The sequence below is a fragment of the Aulonocara sp. 'chitande type north' Nkhata Bay genome, linkage group LG23, assembly GCF_057382095.1.
Source record: "Aulonocara sp. 'chitande type north' Nkhata Bay isolate Kocher_YH1m ecotype deep benthic linkage group LG23, A_spYH_male_GT1.1, whole genome shotgun sequence".
Lineage (NCBI taxonomy): Eukaryota > Metazoa > Chordata > Actinopteri > Cichliformes > Cichlidae > Aulonocara > Aulonocara sp. 'chitande type north' Nkhata Bay.
The window spans coordinates 27,085,647-27,105,190 of record NC_141365.1 but is presented as its reverse complement, the minus strand read 5'-3'; the positions used below and the strand labels follow the sequence as shown (position 1 = coordinate 27,105,190).

Sequence of the window (19,544 nt, the reverse complement as noted above, 5' to 3'; positions counted from 1 at the left end):
TGCATGAAATTAGCCCCCAAACAATGACAGTTTGTGCCAAATTTAAGCAAATGTCACTGATTAATCAGATAGTGACTCATTTTAAAAACACAAAGTGTTGATTTAAAGCCAAACGCCAAATGCAAAAGCACTCACAGTGGAGCTTTGAATCTAAACCCCTTCTCGATTTCCTAACCAGACAAGCCCTACTTTTGCAAAGTTCTCGACATTCATGCCCAAACCTGCACAGAGAGGATCAGAAAGTGAGAGAGGGAGAGAGAGAGCGAGCATGAGTGTTGGAGATCCCGATACCCTGTCACACACACACACACACACACACACACACACACACACACACACACACACACACACACACACCCGCTCCATTCTGCAGTCTAAAGAGATGGAGAACAATGACTCCATTTAGTTCTTGGGTTTCAAAGTCGAGCGAAAAAACCACAAAGTGCTTGAGAGCGGGTGTTGCGAGATTGGAGAATGGAGGGGGTGGGGTGGTGGAGATGTAGAGAAAAGAGAGATGAGGAGGTTAGGGGGGAGTTTCAAGATTTGTGCCAGCCTAAAATTATTTCATGTACTGTGGGTTTGATTAGGAGGTCAACAAGTGCAGAGAGGTTCAGCGCTGAAAGCTTGAACTCATACGAAAGATGGCTTTAAAGGATCCACAGATGGAGTGTCTCGAAGTGAGAATGATCTCTTAAATTACAGTGACAGATGTGAAAACTCATAAGAATTGTTTTAATACTTCTCTACCTTATATGTGGATGTTTTAAATGCATTATTCTCAGCCGCAAATTTTCTTAGTATGCATTTACTAAGCGCAGTTTCCTCTTAGATTACATAATATCAAAATTTGAATAAGTTATATTAGAACCAACAGTAATTTGCAAAGTTTATCAAAAGCGCAACAGACCCATTTTTGTTTTTTAAAGTTATTTATAATAACAAATGGAATATCTTTCAATTTGGACTGAAGATTAAAAAAAATGTGTGCTCACTTTCAGATAAAATTCTTTAGATATGAACTATATTTAAGGGAAAAGGGTCTGCACATTATTTAACTCTTAATTAATTTTTAATCCTTAAAACATTTTCATGCCAGTGTTTCAACCCATCCTTCTGTAAATAGCATTTGAAGTTGCTACTTCAAATAAGTAATGGGGAGAGAAATGGGTTTTGTGCTCATACTAACCTTCATTTGACATCTAATAAAATCATATTAACCAACTTTTTTAGTTTAGTTTAGCTTTTTTCCCCTTCAGTTTATACTTCTGCCACAGTTTTACTGTTGAAATTGTACTTACTGAAAAATATGAGCATGGGAACGGCATAGTAGGAGCACCAGAGCTCTTTTTGAAAAGTTTACACTAAAACTGTAGCGGGGTCTTGTTGCCATTAAAAAAAGCCATAGAAGAAGAAGTGGAGGGGTGAGGGTGCTATTGAGGGGCTTGTCCTGTTTTACTAGGGCTGTGGAAGTTGGTAGGAGTCAGCTGCTCGTTGTTAAATGTAACCCTTTTTGAGGGAGAGGGGTGAATGAAGTGAGGTTTTTACCACATTACAAACAGAGCTGAGAGTTCCTCAGGGCACCTGCATAGGTCGTCTAGAGCAGCAGTCTCCAACCTTTTTTGCGCCACGGACTAGTTTATGCCCGACAATATTTTCATGGACCGGCCTTTAAGGTGTTGCGGATAAATACAACAAAATAAAACTAGTACCGGTACCGAAAAAAAAAGAGAATTTATTCATAACACACGTGAAAAGACCCAGGAAAACTGAGTTAACGATAAAAACGATAACAAAATAATGCTGAAAACCGACAAAAACCCTGAAAACCATACATTTCACACCTGAGCCTCAACTCTCGTGGCCTGGTACCAAACGACTCACGGACCGGTACCGGTCCGAGGCCTGGGGGTTGGGGACCGCTGGTCTAGAGTTTATTTTTGTTTCTGTTTTCTTTTTGTTTTAAATCAACTTATTTTTATCTCACATTTTTAAAGGGAGCTATTTTACTGCTTTTCAGCTCCATAACTTGATTCTCATTTCTCTGCTAGAGTGAAAAAAATCTGCATACACTGATACTCATTATTTGAACAGGATGTATGTATATGACAGAAAATAATGAAAATCAGAATGGGTTAACTTTAAATATTAGTATATGGGTAGCGGGATGAAAGAAGTAGTTTTACCAGAGTGGGGAGTTCCCCAGGGCACCTGTGTCGGTCCTCTCTTTTTTTTTTTTTTTCTTTTCTTTTTTTAAATTTAATCTAGTCCTTATCGTATTGTAACACTTGTTTTTGCAGCAAGAATTTTCCAATTCTTTGTGTGGCTTATTTTGTTTTTTATTCTTTGATTTTTGTCAATTATCACTTTGGCACTTTCTCTATACCTCACAACCTTCTTTTATGTTTTCTTCTTCCTCATGTTAATCACACGTCTGTCTTCTTCTTTTTGTGACTAAAATAGCTCATTGTTGCCGTACTTAGATGCTGAACCACTAAACCAGATGCCTCTAGCTATGACTGAGTTACAGGCTCTCTCTGGGCATGCCCAGACAAACAGCTCAACCCCCCCACCCCACCCCCACGCCCCACACACGCACTCAAACCACACTGAGCCAACGGTGAAACCGAAGACAAGGACGCACACTTCAAGAATTCTTGTGATTAGTTTTGGCTGGTATACAGCTTAACTCGATATTTGTTCACACATACAGCGCATATTGTGTGTGTTATTGACAGCTGCTTGGCATTTACACCTCTAATCATCAATCAGTTCAATAAAGTGTGTCTCACTAAGACAACAAGTCCCATCCTGTCCAGTTTCTGTTTAAATTGCAGTACATTTTGTTACCGTAAGTGTCACTTTTATTCACATGGTGGATGACTAAATTTAGAGTCATCTGTTGAGAAATTAATATCTGGCATTCCTACATCATGAAGCAATGTTTGTATTACAGAAAGGAAGTCAAAATAGGTGTTATGAGAGTGAGTAGGTGCACCAGGATGCCAGGTTATTTCATAACAAAGGTTATTTCTTATATTTACTGTATATAAGATGATTATGATTCTAAGATTGATTGAAGTTTCTTCTCTTCTTCTTTAGTAACGAATGAAAGAGATTAAAGAATGGCATAAATCCCACATGTGTGGATCACGTGCTTCAGCCACAGACTCCTCTGTAAAGCTCTTGAAGCACGAGGATTATTTACTAACAGTCTTTTTCTGAGCTCAGCATGAGCTGCAGGGGCTGTACTTTTTGGATGTTATCGACTGTTTTGTTGCAGTTGTTTTGTTTCCTGCGTCTTCAATTCCAGCCACTTATCTTCTTCCGCTTATGCAGATCAAGGTTGTGGTTGGGCTGGACCTTATCCCAACTGTCACTGGGAAAGAGGCATGCTACACCCTGGACAGGTTGTCACTCCATCACAGGTCTAATGCAAAGAAACTGTGTTTAATTTATCAAGTTCAGCAAGCTGGATACTTTTAACATGTGCTGAAAAGCCTGACGAGCATAGCAGCATTAATGCTGTTGCTTTCTCTACTGTCCATTGTATCTTTAATATAGCCAAAAGTGTGAAACTATACTATATAACTATATATAAACTATAAGTCCCAGCTCATAAAGTGTGTGGCCACCCATCTTTCACATCATGGGTGCTTGGGGAATATGGTTTGAGTAGCACACTCAGGAGGAACTATATAAATTATTTTTGGTGTAAAATATGCATTGATTATTTAAATTTCTTTATATGATTGTGACAATCGCAAATAAGATAAACATTTGTTACAGGAAGAATATACTGTATACATACACATGGGTACAGAGCTTATAAATTGTGGTAATGAAACTGTGCTGACACTATACCACACATGCAGGGACTCACTTTTTAGTGCTGTGCACACCTACGCTGCCAACAGTGATCTGATAACAAGCAAGTGCATAAACATACAGCAGCTATGCGTTGGCTGTTTTGAAAGCCAGTTTTACAAACCATCTTGATGACCATTGTTGTATTCACAGGCAAAGTAAAGCCACCCAATCTTTACCTAACAGTTGATAACAGGCTAATGTGCACTTAGATAAACGGTATGTTACAGAGCATGAAAAGTAGTCTTACCTAAAACTATATATATATATATATATATGTATATATATAAGACTGCTTTAATTATTGTAATTGAGCATTGCGTGGCACATCCAACATACTGTTTTACTTTAGTCCCTGACGCGCTTACCTTCAGGGTCATACGTCACATGAAAACCAAAATAATTCCAAACGCCAGATCTGAATGAGGGTGGGGGAGGTTCAATTTGCCATGTTGCAAGGAGAGCTTAACTTCTGTCTCGCTAGCTTGCCCTGCGCTCTTCCTTCTGACGATAGCGCTGTCTGTGTTGAGCGCTCAGCCGGATCAACAAGGTCCGCGTCAGGTGCTGAGGAACCAGGGCACCCTGACGAAAAGTGGGCTACTGGAACAAGAAGGCATCGGTGGGCAAGAGACGAAAACAGGGCTTTGTTGGAATGCTACTACGCAAGTAACATCCACAACATCCACAATGACGGCGAAACAACTAGTAGCTCAATGTTCCAACATTCGAAAGAAGGGACTGCTCTCACAGCTAGAGATTGACGAGGTACAACACAAATGCTACGGCAAGGAGGAGTCAGGACGCCAGGTCAGGGGGGAGATATCATCACCCCCACCCGAGATTGGGCACATAGCCCCAAGTGCAATAGGAGAAGGATCGTTGAGTGCAAGAGGAACTGACCTGAAAAATAGGATCATGGCCAAGCTTGAAACCTGGATCCACCGTAGCCGGTTACCAAGATTACGTGAAGTACCCTCAGAAGGTCTGCTAGATGATGTTAATGCAGCACTACGGACAATAACTACAACCACGATTACCGACACCAACAAGCTGATCTACAATACGGCAGCAGTGATCAGTGAGATGCTTGGCTACAAGTTGAACAGCCACAAGGGGCAGTACCCTCCATGGAGAAGGAGGCTAGAGGGCAAGATCAAAGTAGCACGGAGGAAGGTTAGCCAACTATCGGAGTTGCAGAAAGGTGCGACAAAGCAGGTGCATAAGAAATACAGCAAGCTGTCCATACCTGAGGCCTTGGAAACTGCCAAGCAAAGACTCACAGCCTTGGCCAGCCGCTTGAGGAGGTACACCAGAGAGATAGAAGGCAGGAGAATAAACCAGCTGTTCTCCACAGAACCAGCAAAGGTGTACTCTCAGTGGCAAGGGAACAATAATAATAAGAGAACAGCACCACCAAGGCTGGAGACGGAGCAATACTAGAAGAGCATATGGGAGAAGGACGCAACCCATAACGGCAATGCTCAGTGGCTAGTGGATCTGAGGGCAGACCACAGCGACCTCCCTGAACAGGGTCCAGTAACCATCACAGTGGCAGATATCCAAGAAAGGGTCTCCAGTATGAAGAGTTGGACAGCACCAGGGCCCGACATGGTTCACGCCTACTGGCTAAAGAAGCTGACTGCACTCCACGAGCGTCTGGCAGCACAAATGAACCAGCTGCTAGTTAACGAGAGACACCCGGAATGGCTAACCGAAGGTCAGACGGTCCTGATCCCCAAGGACCCCAAGAAGGGACCAGTCCCCTCCAACTACCGACCAATAACCTGCCTCAGTACTACATGGAAGCTCCTGTCAGGCATCATATCCGCTAAGATGAACAGGCACATGGGTCAATACATGAGCGGGACACAGAAAGGAATTGGCAAGAATACCAGAGGCGCAAAACACCAGCTACTGTGCACTGCCTGGATTGATTAGAAGAAGGCCTATGACTCAATGCCACACAGCTGGATACTGGAATTCCTAGAATTGTACAAGATCAATGGGACCCTAAGAGCCTTCATCGTGAACTTAACGGGGATGTGGCGTACAACACTAGAGGCCAACTCCAAGCCCATAGCACAAGTCACCATCAAGTGCGGGATCTACCAAGGAGATGCTCTGTCCCCACTGCTGTTCTGCATAGGCCTGAACCCCCTCAGTGAGATCATTAACAAGACTGGCTACGGATACCGACTACGGAACGGAGCAGTTGTCAGCCACCTCCTGTACATGGATGACATCAAGCTGTATGCCAAGAGTGAACGAGACATCGATTCACTGATCCACACTACCAGGCTATACAGCAATGACATTGGAATGTCATTCGGACTGCAGAAGTGTAGTCGGATGATAACAAAGAGAGGGAAGGTAGTCAGAACTGAGGGGATTGAACTACCAGAAGGCAACATTGCAGACATAGAGAACAGTTACAAGTACCTGGGGATCCCGCAGGTGAATGGGAACCATGAAGAGGCCGCTAGAAAAGCTGCAACCACCAAGTACCTGCAGAGGGTCAGGCAAGTCCTGAGGAGTCAGCTGAATGGTAAGAACAAGATCCGGGCCATCAACACCTACCCGTGATCAGGTACCCTGCTGGGGTAATAGGCTGGCCAAAGGAGGAGATAGAAGCCACTGACATAAAGACAAGAAAGCTCCTTACCATGCATGGAGGGTTTCACCCCAAGTCCAGCACCCTGAGGCTGTACGCTAAGCGGAAGGAAGGGGGCCGGGGACTGGTGAGTGTCAGCACCACAGTCCAGGATGAGACAACGAACATCCAAGAATACATTGGGAAGATGGCCCCAACTGACCGAGTGCTCAGTGAATACCTCAGGCAGCAGAAACCCAAGAAAGAGGAGGGAGACGAGGAACCATCATGGAAAGACAGGCCCCTGCACGGTATGTACCACCGGCAGATAGAGGAGGTGGCTGATATCCAGAAATCCTACCAGTGGCTGGACAAAGCTGGACTGAAAGACAGCACAGAGGCACTAATCATGGCAGCACAAGAACAAGCTCTGAGTACAAGATCTATAGAGGCTGGGGTCTATCACACCAGGCAAGACCCCAGGTGCAGGCTGTGTAAAGATGCCCCAGAGACAATCCAGCACATAACAGCAGGGTGCAAGATGCTAGCAGGCAAGGCATACATGGAACGCCATAACCATATATATATATATATATACGTATATGTGTGTGTGTATATATATATATATATATATATATATATATATATGTATACACATACATATATATATATATATATATATATATACACATACATATATATGTATGTGTATATATGTATATATGTAGATAGATAGATAGATAGATAGATAGATAGATAGATAGATAGATAGATAGATATATTCGCTGTCAAAATAAAAGACCCGCAACAGATAAGAAGTTGCAACGCGCGTTTGCATACATATAAAAGACACTGGTTTTGTCTGCTAGAGTGGGATTTTCACGGCATATTCTGCACCACATCTCTGTGCGTTCATCATTTGTTTGAAGCCAGCTCACGTTCTGCAACCACTTTTCCGAGAATATGTGCTTCTTTTGTGGTTCGGACTCCTTCTGACATTTCTTTGGAGGTGGAGGAACACCAAAGTAATTGCTTAAAGGAGCTTGCTTCTTCGACATCTTTAAGAGTTCTAAACAAATGTCTGTCCTCCTCCAGAAAATTTTATGTACGCAAACGCACGTTTGCATCTTCTTATCTGGTGCACGTCTTTTATTTTGACAGCAAATGCGCACCTGCAAATGCGCACCTGCGGACCACTTATGTGCACCCCTGCATATATACATATACATATATATATATATATATTAGTGCTGTCAGTGCATGCCATAACCGCATTAACACGGCAAATCTCTGTCAACGAGTTAGAGCGGTTAGCACGTTAGTGCACTTAGCTCGTTAGTGCGGTTAGCTTGTTAACGCGTTGACGCATTGATATATATTCCCTGCTCCCTGCTGACAAATAAGCTACTTTGGCTACAATAATCCTGTAGCCACAGACTGTAGATGAGGCTTGTGTGGTGTCTGGTGATCGACTGGGTTTTGCTCATTTCAGTTGATTCCCTGAGACAAATGACTTCACAGTCATTTTACAGAGCTGTGGTTTCTTTGCATTTTTCCAGTGTCTCTTTTTGTCTCTGTTTTTACTTCTTGTCTTGTTTTGGTAGTTGGCTTTCTGTGGCACCTTTTGTTGTATTACTTCCTGTCTTTGTCTTTTCCCCCTCCTTAGAAGCTCTATGCATTTTTATAATCCCTGTTTGTCACCAAGCACTCCCCATACTTCCCAACACATTTTGATTCCTGATTTGAATCTTTTTGTTGTTGACTTTAGCTTCTGCGATTGTGTGGCAAACACTTTTTGGAGAGATCTTACGTTTTTAAATCTCCTATCAGTGTAGTGATGTTATGCAAGCGTACAATGCAGTTATTTAAAAGAATTCCATGTTAAACATCAAATGGGTACATGAAATGTGGCATTAAAAATGAAGGAAAAATAATCTATTCTCTATTAAGCCTATGTAACCAAAATATCAAAAACAAATGGAAGAACTTATTTTCTCTTCTTCTTTAAAATAAAATACTGGTGAAATATCTTTGGTGATGGGAACTGATGATGAGATATAGCAGACAACGTCAAATTGGACTCCTGGGAATGTGGCTAATCAGCATTTTTTCACTGCTGAATGACTGAAATCAGCCATGTCAGAAGTTCTTGTACAGTTTTTATTAGCATTACCTATAGCTGTCAACAACTGCCCTCAGAGAGTTGCTAAATACCCCAACCTAAATGCCTATGGTTGTGCCGGGACGCTTCCCTGTGGGAATCTAAACCCATTAAGCAGGTAAATATTTCCTAGCTCGATAAACACAGTCAAAATAAAATCATGTCTGTACATAACTCCTCAGACTGATCCTGTAAATGCTGCTGTAGGCCTGCGAGAAAAAAGGATTCAGTATTCAAATTCATGACTTGCGAGAAGGCGTGAAATCGATTGGTGCTGTTATGTTTTCCCATAAATCATGTTAAATGCTGTGCAAAGCGTGCTGTGGGAGCAGTAAAACATTTGGCATGGTACCGGGGGGAAAACTTCCTGAGATGGGGGAGAAAGCAAAGAAGCATGGGATTAAAAATGAGTCTGTTATTGAAGTATGCATGTTGACACACCCACAGTGCTCGATGGGAACTTACTAAAAGAAGCCAATATGCTACCCACAGGTAAACAGTAATCATCTTTGAGCTGAGCTTTAAGCTTCATCCTGCATTTCATCATGCTATCATATAAAAAAAACAAAAACGGAGCATTGTAATGCAACTTTTCGTAATGTGGTTTAGCATGTTGTTATTTGTGCTCTGTGGATTTATACAATGAAGCTTTGTATGGTGAAAATCACACAGAATCAAATGGTCACTGTAAATTTTCCATGAACAGTCTCCAGACTGTTAACTTAGAGATCCTTTTGTTGTTATTTAGAGTCCAGCCATTATCTTATTGTTGTTTGTGCATTTGTTAGTACAGTTGCTTATATAATCTTGTGCTATGTATGAGCAGGTTTGGGTGTGAATTTTGCTGTTAATGTTTGCTTCTTCACCAAAGGTGGTATTTAAATTAAAATCAATGTCATGCTGTATCGTATCTTAACTTATTGTATTGTAAAATATCGTATGATATCACTGTATCATCCAGTATTGTGTCATTATCCTGTTTTCTCTTACCATGTCAAGATGACTTACCCTTTTATAGCTTATCGTATTTTACGATATCATATCTCACATATCGTACAATATTCTGTCATAATGTATCATGACGTAGCTTGACATATGCGTTATCCACTTGTAGTGACTTTCACATATAAACTCTTTTTGATGTCATTTTTATAGTTTTTTTTAATTAATTACTTTTGTCCCAATTAAATAATACCATATCAGAGCTTGGAAGCACCCCAGCATTTTGTACATTCCAGTGTTAAGTCCATGCAGTACCATTAATTACAACATTTAAAGAAGAAACTGATTTCTATCTTTTACCAAGCTAAAGATGTAGCCGTCTCTGCAGGGTATGTTTCTTTGGCTTTTTGGTGTATTTTAATATTTGTACCAAGCGTTCCATACCTCAGATTATTATGTGTACCAGATCGTTTGTGTGGTCAAGAATGTGTCTTTTGATATAAACTCTGAAATGTAATGCTGCCTCTCTCTCTCAGGAAACTCACGCACTGACGCTGATGTGCCCAGTTTAGCCCACACTGGTACATTTCCTTTCCGTGTGCTTCAGTGTGTTTAACCAACCCATCTGGTTTGCTTTTCCTCCGGCATGTTCCTGTCTTTGTACCAGGCAAATATCAGATTATCTGGCTCTGGTGGTATTTTTATGGCTCCAAGCAAACTGAAGTCTTTCCCTTGGAAGATCCCAGTAGTTGGGAAAATGTTCCTGATATTCTCCGTGCTTGTTTTATTTAACCACATATTTGACTTTAAAGCAACTTAAACCAAACAGAGCATATCAAAACTGAATTATTTAACTTTGTGTCAAAAATTCAATAAAAGATCATCGAGTCGTTCGAATTCTGGCTTGAGTGCTCAAATCTGGTACTTTTGTTGCTTTTTCTGGCCATAGAGCATCACTAATATACCTGTACGTGTTACAGTGAGTTGATAAATTAGGGAGCTGTGTGTCTCCAATGACTATAATCAGAGATATTCACTCTCTATGACATCATTAAGATCCAAGAGTAGAAAAAACCCACCTCTTAAGGACTTCTTGTACTTAAACTGACTTTATTATTCAAAACTTTTCCCATGTTTAATCCACATTGGAGTTGCATTTTTTCCACAGCCTCTAGTTTTGTGCCTTTAATCATTTAGAAGACTTTGCTGAAGGCCCCATTTCAGAGCAAAGTTTGAGCTTGTCAAACATAATCATTGCAGGGAAGAGTTTCTTTCCTAAAAAAGCTCTGTGTGATTTTTGTTTTCAGGCAGTTATAATCCGAGGGTTTTTATCCAGTATCTCTAAATTATACACGAAATGCCTTTATGATTGTTTTGTTGGAGAAGAGGCTGCAACGCAACTCCTCTTGTGCTCTTAGAAAACCAGATCGATCCAAGCCTCTCCGGCAGCTCCCAGGGCCTCCGTCAACCACTTCACATGAGCTCTGTCGTCCAAAATGGCTGCCTCCCCGCTGCGTTTGGTCCATGGGGGGAAACGCCGAGGCCAACGGGTAATTTTGTGGCTCCGTCTGTTATCCTCATTCAGCCTGGACTTTTAACAAGGACGGGGGCTGAGCAAGCCTCCAGGAATTGAATTTCAAAACCCAGCGCTTGGGCTGGGACAGAAGCATTGCCAGTACTCTAAACCAGCAGTCTGCACAGAGTGAAGGCCGCCACTATTATTTTCTGGATTAATCGACTCATTTTTCATCTTTAAATCTGTTTCCCCTCCCCCTAAAACCAAAACAATTTCAATTTGCTATATAAAACTTGAAGAATAACAACAAATCAAGAAGCTGAACCTGTGAGATATTAGTAATTTTTGATGTTTAGAGTAGACATGTTGGAGCTAAGGATGTTTTTATAGTTTCAAGATTTAGTATTTTGGAGTTTTAAAGGCGTTCCAATGCTTGATTCTGTCAAATCACTGTGCTTTTTTAGTGTTGCTCTATATAAAAGCAAATTTGCACAGACCTTTTATGCCCTGTGAGAAAAAAAAAACACAAGAGCATCCTAAAAAAACTTTACAACGAGCTCTACAAGACAAGGAAAAGCAAAATACTGTGACGGTAAAAGACCAAGGCCGAAGAAAAGAAAAAATATCCAGAAGTGTAAAATGCATCTCTCAATATCAGTGCGAGACAAACAGTAAAAACCAACAAACCAACCGAGTGTAGTAAAAACACTCCAGACTCCTTCAGTCCTTCTTTCGCCCTTTAAGACCGGCTTCCATCTTCGAAAACCACCTGCTTCCTCCCTGAGGGGCTGTGCTAAGCTGCTTTGGGGCAGTTATTTTTTTCTCTTGTTTTTCTTTTGGATAATAGCTGATCGATAAGTGCCAGAAAGGGAAGAGGAAGAGAAGGGAGAGCAGAGTTACGGTGTTGTAAGATGACAGGAAGCAGGAGGCAGCTCCACCCTGATGGAAAGAGACAGTGATGTTCCGCTTTTGGTGTTTTTCTCACTTCATATTTCATCAGAGATTCTTGAGAAATTTGACAGTTTTTTGTAATAAGACAGCCAGCTGTTTCAAGATGAGGTCAGAGTCATGTTTGCATCACTTTTTATTTGTTTAGCACGTCTCAAACTGCATTCGGTTTGGCCCTGTGGGGTCTTCTGTGTTAAAACAAAATCAAAAGTGGAAAATAAATCCAACAACAAAGAAAAATAGTCTTTTTTTTTTACCCCCCCCCCAAGCAATCCTCGTTGGTGTTTTAAATGTCATACACGTTTTAAAGCTTCAGCAAATTAACTGTTCATCTTCATCACCTGCAGCCACCATGAAGATGGGCCAGAACAACAACTCCAGCTACTCCAGCGAGCGGAGCATCATGTTTGGAGGAAACAGCGCGAGCTCGGCGCTGCAGCCATCCTCCGCAACCTCCACTGCCCCCTCCTCCTTCACGACTTCCACAGTGACCTCCATCGATGGGGTGAACTTCTCTGAGGGAGACCTGCTGCTTCAGGTAACGCCTTTCACATGCTTGTGGCTTATTTCAGACATTCTGATAGAACGAAGATGGTAAAGCTTGTTTTCGATCTCCAGGCGTTGAGCGGCTTCGTGTTGGTGGTGACAGCTGAAGGCTACGTCTTCTACACGTCCCCCACCATTCAGGACTTCCTCGGCTTCCATCAGGTATAAGAGAAACATTATGACCAGTACTTCAGATCCTTGCACCACGTAAAAAGTGGGATAAAAATGTCAAAAATGTTCATTGTTCAAATTATTTCCACCTAGCAGCATTGGAAGAAAAAAGCTTTGAAACAGTCTGAAAAGTGGCAGCAAACCAACAAAACGACCGTTTGGACTAATCTAGCTTGAAATTTTACCTTCCATGACCCATCATCCAAGAATTCAGGTGGAAAAAACACATGATGAACAGATGGTCAGTAACAGTTTAGTAACATAAAACTGTTTATACACAGAGCTCCTCATCAGGAAGTCAAGAATAGAAATCATAGCAGAAGAAAATAGATACCAAGTAAGAACTCCTTTAACCCTCTCAACCCTATCCCTACCCAACGCTGTATGTTGTTGCTGTTCCCTCATTGCCAAAATTTAACAACAACAAACACAAATTTCATGTTCCGATTGCCTAAGATTAGGTTTGGTATCAACCTCAAAGGTTTAATAAACATCTTTAAAAACTCATGCACACAATAATGATAAGAATTTTTAATAAAATGGAATTCTTGCAGTAGATTTTTCACTAGATCTCTCACAATGGCGTCTAATCTGTTTTTTTATTTGAGTAATAACCTGAAATTTTATGTTTTGGATAAACTTCCAGCAACCTTTTTGTCATTTATGGTCCAGTTTCTGATCATCTCGTCAGGCAACACTCAAAATCACAGAACAAAGGAAAAATCAAATATGTTTAATAATTAATCCCCAGCGAAGAAACCATCAACAACAACCAAGTTGCAGCTGGAGAAGCTGTGTAGTCTTGCTTGCTTGAGGCTGGTGGCTGATAAAGGGGAGATCATAGGTACTGTTGTATGACAAACCAAGAAATAAACACGGGCTTTGTTTATTCAAAGAATCGAAGCTAAAATGTGTGTAACTTCAACCAGGAGAGTAAGAAAGGAGCTAACAGGAAGTGGTAGTCTCTCCTATGCCAACCCTAGGCATGCCTCTGTGCACACTTGAGGTGTAGGCAGTTAGCATGCACAGCCCAAAGATTCTTAAATCAATACCACAAAGCCAGTAATGATTGCCAAGAGTATAACGCTGATGTGCCAAGCTAAAATCAAACCATAGCCCAGGGGTGTCTCGCTCATTTTAGCAGCCTGGGGCACATACGCTCCAATTTGGTCTCAGCTGGCCTCAACCTGTGTAACCCTTCACTGTGCAGGTTTGATTTATTTTTACAAGACAAACATGGAAAAAAAATCAAGCTTTAGAATAAAAAGCTGCACTTTTAAAACTTTAAAGAGACTTTATTTTGAGTTTATTTTGAAATTAAATCTTATTCTAGCAAGAAGAACAAATACATTTGTATTAATGTCTTGATGAATTGATTCTCATCGAGGTAATGAAATCCCAGAAAGGGATATTTGAATTAAATAACAAGTGATATCGAGATGCTCAGGATTGTCCAGTTGTTCTAGTCGTCTCTGTTGAAAGTGTAACTTTTAAACGTTGCCACCTATGTGTTGTTTGCTCGTCCAGCAACAGTTAGTTTAGTGATTACTTAATGGGTCGTTACCTATACAGTGCTCAAGATCAAGGACCTATTTGTCATTTTACAGGCACATTTCCCTTTTCACAAGAATTACCGTTCCTTCCAAAGTATTTCAGTGAAATGAGATCAAATCATCCTTAATATGACAGTTTGCAAGTCTCCTTGGGATTCTCATTGTACTTAAACTGGTCCACCCGAGACCCAAGGAAAAACAGTATCTTTCAATGGGCTGGGGCTCAGGAGGATATAGCCAACCAGTAACCTGTGAACTGCGACTGATTCTGATTCTGAAATTGAAGGTTTTTTTAAACGACCTAAAGGCCTGACAGTGAGGCTATGCCTTTGCACATAACTTGTCTTTGTATTTTAGAGTAAGGATGTACTAAATCCGAAGGCGGGCCGTGTTTTTCCTTTTATGGAGCAACAATGGTCAGTTTCCAGAAATTATCAAATCAGCTGGTAAAAAGAGAAGCCTGCATGCAGAAATAAGTTTTTACTGCACAAGAACCTGTTTCCACTTCAGTGACCTCCTGAACTCTGATGTTCCTCTTAAAAACCTCCTTTAACAGTACACCGCCGCATTTTTTCAGCCTTTCATCTAACAAGCAGTGGGTTTCAGTTCACATTTGTTGTCCATGAAAGTCAGGTCACACAGATTTCAATCTATTGCCTTCTTTTTTTCCTCACAAACACGGACTGCTTGTAAATCTTTTGACTTTTAATAGCTGATCAAAAACACAAAAAAATCTAACAAGGAGTATTTGACTTAGAATTCAAAATCAATCAGGTCACATTTAGAGATGTTGAAATGTTTCACTTCTACATGACCAATTGATGTAACAGGATCAAAAATAGTATTTTTCCAATTTTCAAAGTAAATCAAACAATTTTGCATTTTGTTCACAGTCACTTGTGATGCTTTGACTTGAATAAATACCTGCAGCCCCACATGGCATGCATGGATTGGTCCAATTCAGTATCAGGACCAGCCAGGGTCTGGCTGTGAATCATGTTTTCTGCTGTTCTTCTACACGTCCTGCAGTTCAGTCGTTGACACAGATCTTAGGCGTAGCGTATACGTTGGACTCGGTTAAATCCTTTTGAATCCATTCAAAGATTACAGCTACTTCAACCTCCATGATCCCACACAGCCTTAACCAGTTTATAATAGATGACTCCACCTTCATAAGTCGGTCTCAAGTCAGTCTTTTTCTCATTTTGACATTTAGGTTGTTTTTGTACTTTGCTTGTTCAGCGAGTGAAATTCAGTTGCGTTAACATCAGCAGCAGCCAGTAAAGACATATTACTGGTGGGTACACCACACTTCTTTAAATAAAGCAGGAGAAATCATGCACTCCACCTAAGATTTGGCCATAAAATCCAGTGACAAGGCTTCAGTGAGTCTTTTTCTCAGCTATAGGTTCCGATTAAATAAAAACATTTACCATTATACGTTTTTTGTCTTTGCTCATATAGATAGTGCGTTTCAATCACACAAACGCTTAATCTAAATTGGGATTTTGGAGAAACCCACAGCTGGTTGTGATTCAGATTCTTTCCTTTGACTTTAATAAATACCTGCAGCTCAATCAAGGTCTCCAGGTTGTAATGTTTTGTGCTCCTTTTCTGCACACCCTACAGGTCAGCTGATATATATGGATTTCATGAGTCTAAAGTGGACTTTTTTTGTAATGAAGCAGCTTTTGTCTGACTAAACCCTGTACTCCACCTAAGCTCTCAGATTTAGAACGGCTCAGGACGGTCAGGCAGGGTATAGTTAGTTAATGTGTGTAAACTGGCCCTATGGTTACCAAGCCTTAGAAACAAGCCACGACTCAGCAGTAGGGACATGACATTGTTGTAGTTAGACAAACAGCACTACAGGTTTTTACCCGACTTGTTACAGTACATCCTAAAAGTTACATCAGAAGCATTAACATTTAAAATGTGACTTTTGAAAAATAAAAAAGCTGCTTCATCACTTCATAAGAAAGATTTATTTTTTAAAGTTTCGGTATTTCGAATGACTAAGTAGTGGAGTTGTGTGGGACTCATGTGTCTGCGTTTGTTTCTGTGAGTATGTGTGCGTGCATGACAAATGCTTTGTGAGCGGTGAACTCTTGACTTATAAACAAATCCGTTTGAACCGGGGTTAAAGATGTAGTCTGTAGTCTGGGAAGAAAAAGCACAAGCAAAAGAAAAAAAAACCCTAAAAAAATGTTGCCCGGAGAGAGTGCACGTGGTAAACAGCCCTCACACACACACACACACACATTTGAACACTCGTTCACATGCATAACATGGTCTGAAGTGGGGCTGCAGATCAGGGCAGGAAACGTTTTGTTTTGGAGGCTGCAGTGACTTTTAAAGCCCCAACTCACCAGCTGCTTCAACTGTTTATGACTTTATAAAGTGTATTTATAGAGCAGCTCTGAGCACAGTCATGGAGGAGACAAAAGAGGAAACAGACGTGAAGAAAACGTGGAGATTACTGTAAAAATCAAGGGCCTGAGTATTTCTCTAGAAAAAGCCACAAATCCTCACTTTAGGACTGCTTTGTGTGCAGCGAATCCTCATGAGAAGTTCGAGGCCATTTTTCAGCGTCGCTCACAAAGGAGGGTTTTGTGTTGAGCTTTGTTTGCTGAGGTGTGGCTCTCTCAGCACCTTGCTCCTTTAGCAACAACAACAGCGCCTCTGTTTCCAGCCCCGTCCATCAGCTCTGACTGCTGGGAGCATTATTCGCTCCATGTGTGTTTACACCTGCATCATCGCTCTTGAACGCACCTCGGCAGGACAAACACTGGAAAGGTGGGAAGGCGTAGGACCGAGTCTGTGGAACCATTATTTAATATTTGTCGTTCTCAGAAAGAAAGTGACGTCCTTTACACCTTTTGTTAGTGCAGTTTGTGAGCCTGATGCTCACGAAAACCAGGATGGAGGTCAACATTGTTTACGTTTACTCAAAAAGCTTTAAAATAAAGGCAAGCCCACCTCTGCTTTCTGTCTCACAGTAGCCACAATGGTAATGTAATAAGTCACACTGTACAAAAAGTACAGCATTTGTTTAGTTATGGGAATAAAATGTCAATATCACTATATATAAATTCAAATTAGGTGTATGCATTTAATTTAAAAAGGTTTTAACAAGTTTCAAACTAGCTTTGGGTGTATTTAGTCAGATAAACATGCAAACACATTTACACAGAAGAAGGGTCTAAATTTCCTCCACACTACTGGAGGTACTTTTACGATCTTTTCATAAGTTAATTTTAATGTTATTGTGGTTTTGCATCGCTTGTTATTTCACACCTTTATTTAAGACATGTGAGGGTCATTTTCCTGTGTTGTATTAACAAAACGGGGTTGGGGACTTTTTTTTTTTTAGGTAACTTTAACTTATGATAACTTCATTCTATGGGAGAAATATTTTCAGTCAAATGTAAATATGTACTGTGCAAAAATATTGCACCACCCTTCGTTTCTTTCTGTTTTGCTTCCAAGGAGCCAGACTGTTTTTTAAGGTGGCCTTGAGCAATAGTTTATTCAGACTTCCTGAAAGCAGAAGTCAGAACAAAAGGCAAAAAACATCCAAATGAAATTCCATCAAGAAGCCTGGAGAACTATTCCTGAAGACTTAAAGAAATTAAGAGTTTTTGATTACCTTTCTGGTGTTTTTTTCCATGGTGATTTTCCCTGCGTTGCATTTGCAATTTAACATATCATAATATTATAGTTTTTGGGTTTTTGTTTTTACAATTTTTTGTTTGTTGTTTAATGAGAGAACAGAAAAACATAAAAATGAACATAAATTCATGCAAAAGAGATAAACAGTTAAAAGACACAAACCAACTACAAAACCAACCAAAGAAGAAGAAAAGAGACTGCAAAGAGATAAAAAAGTAGTAAAACTGTTCTCACAGTGATGTGAAATCATAAAGGAAATGGGTGAAACTAGTAAAGAAGACACAAAGCAACTACAAAAATATCATGAAGCGATGTAAAGTGAGTGGAAAAAATAAACAAAACAAACAAAGTGAAAAAATCAAAGACATAAAAGCACTGTAGGAAAACTAGATGGAACAAGCAAAGGAGAAATAGGACATTGAACCAAGAAGAAAGATGATGGGTTGTAAGTGCAATTGATAAAATGAAGAAATAAGCTTAACTGAAAATATTTTAAAAGGTTAAAAAAGACAAAGCACTAGACGTGAAGAGCAACCGCTTGTGTCAGAGGAAAGTTTTGAGGTTGATTCGTGTCGTTAAAAATATGTTTCTGCTTCCTGCTTCCAGTCGGACGTCGTCCATCAGAGCGTGTTTGAGCTGATCCACACAGACGACCGAGCTTTCTTCAGACAGCAGCTCCACTTCTCTTTCAACCCAAACACAGAGGGCGCCGAAGGCCCCAGTAAGTCTGCCCACACTGCACAGTGATCACACCTGTCCAGGTGACCTGCAGAGGAGGAGCCAGAAACATGGTCACGTCTCTTTGCTGCTGCAGTCTACATTTTCCAGTGTGATTTTGTGTATCTGCGGTGCTCGTTTTAATTCTTTTGCATCGTATTGCTTCATGTAATAATCTAAAGATGAATGTTTCCTCATCGCTCCAGGTGACCAGAGCAACCCTGAGATCAGCAGAAACATAGTGAGCTACGACCCGCATGCCGTCCCTCCAGAGAACTCGTCCTTCCTGGAGAGGAACTTCTGCTGCCGCCTGCGCTGCCTACTCGACAACTCGTCTGGCTTCCTGGTAAACACACACACCAACACGCCTCACTGCACCGGGATCCACAAGATGTTCCTGGCCTAAAGGGAGGTCTTTATTCTTAAAACTGTGTGCTTGTCTTTAGGCTTTGAACTTCCACGGCCGCCTCAAGTTTCTCCACAATCAGAACCACGTGTCGGAGGATGGGTCACTGGTTCCTCCGCAGCTTGCTCTGTTTGCCATCGCAACGCCGATGCAGCAGCCGTCCATCCTGGAGATCCGCACCAAGACTCTCATGTTCCAGACCAAACACAAGATGGACTTCACACCCATAGGCGTCGACGCAAGGTAAGGCACAGAGAGCTGTTTGAATCTCTCACTGAACGTCTGAATGAAGCTGTGGCGCTCAAGTGAAGTCTGGCGTGTGTTTCGTCCACAGAGCGAAGCTGGTTCTGGGCTACTCCGAGATAGAGATCAGTAGGAAAGGCTCGGGCTACAACTTTATCCATGCTGCCGACATGTTGTACTGCGCAGAAAACCATGTCAGAAGTAAGTCGGAAGCT

The 19,544-nt window shown here is 41.1% G+C and overlaps 1 protein-coding gene across 1 annotated transcript in view; it reads left to right on the top strand.

The window, feature by feature from the left end:
- Positions 1-19,544, top strand: part of LOC147302008 (aryl hydrocarbon receptor-like) — a 97,940-nt gene that overhangs the window by 70,330 nt on the left and 8,066 nt on the right. The window contains exons 3-8 of the mRNA XM_086283197.1: positions 12,369-12,559; positions 12,640-12,729; positions 18,570-18,684; positions 18,887-19,026; positions 19,127-19,329; positions 19,421-19,530. Coding sequence (XP_086139323.1) covers positions 12,369-12,559; positions 12,640-12,729; positions 18,570-18,684; positions 18,887-19,026; positions 19,127-19,329; positions 19,421-19,530 — 849 coding nt within the window. The remainder of the gene's footprint in view (positions 1-12,368; positions 12,560-12,639; positions 12,730-18,569; positions 18,685-18,886; positions 19,027-19,126; positions 19,330-19,420; positions 19,531-19,544) is intronic.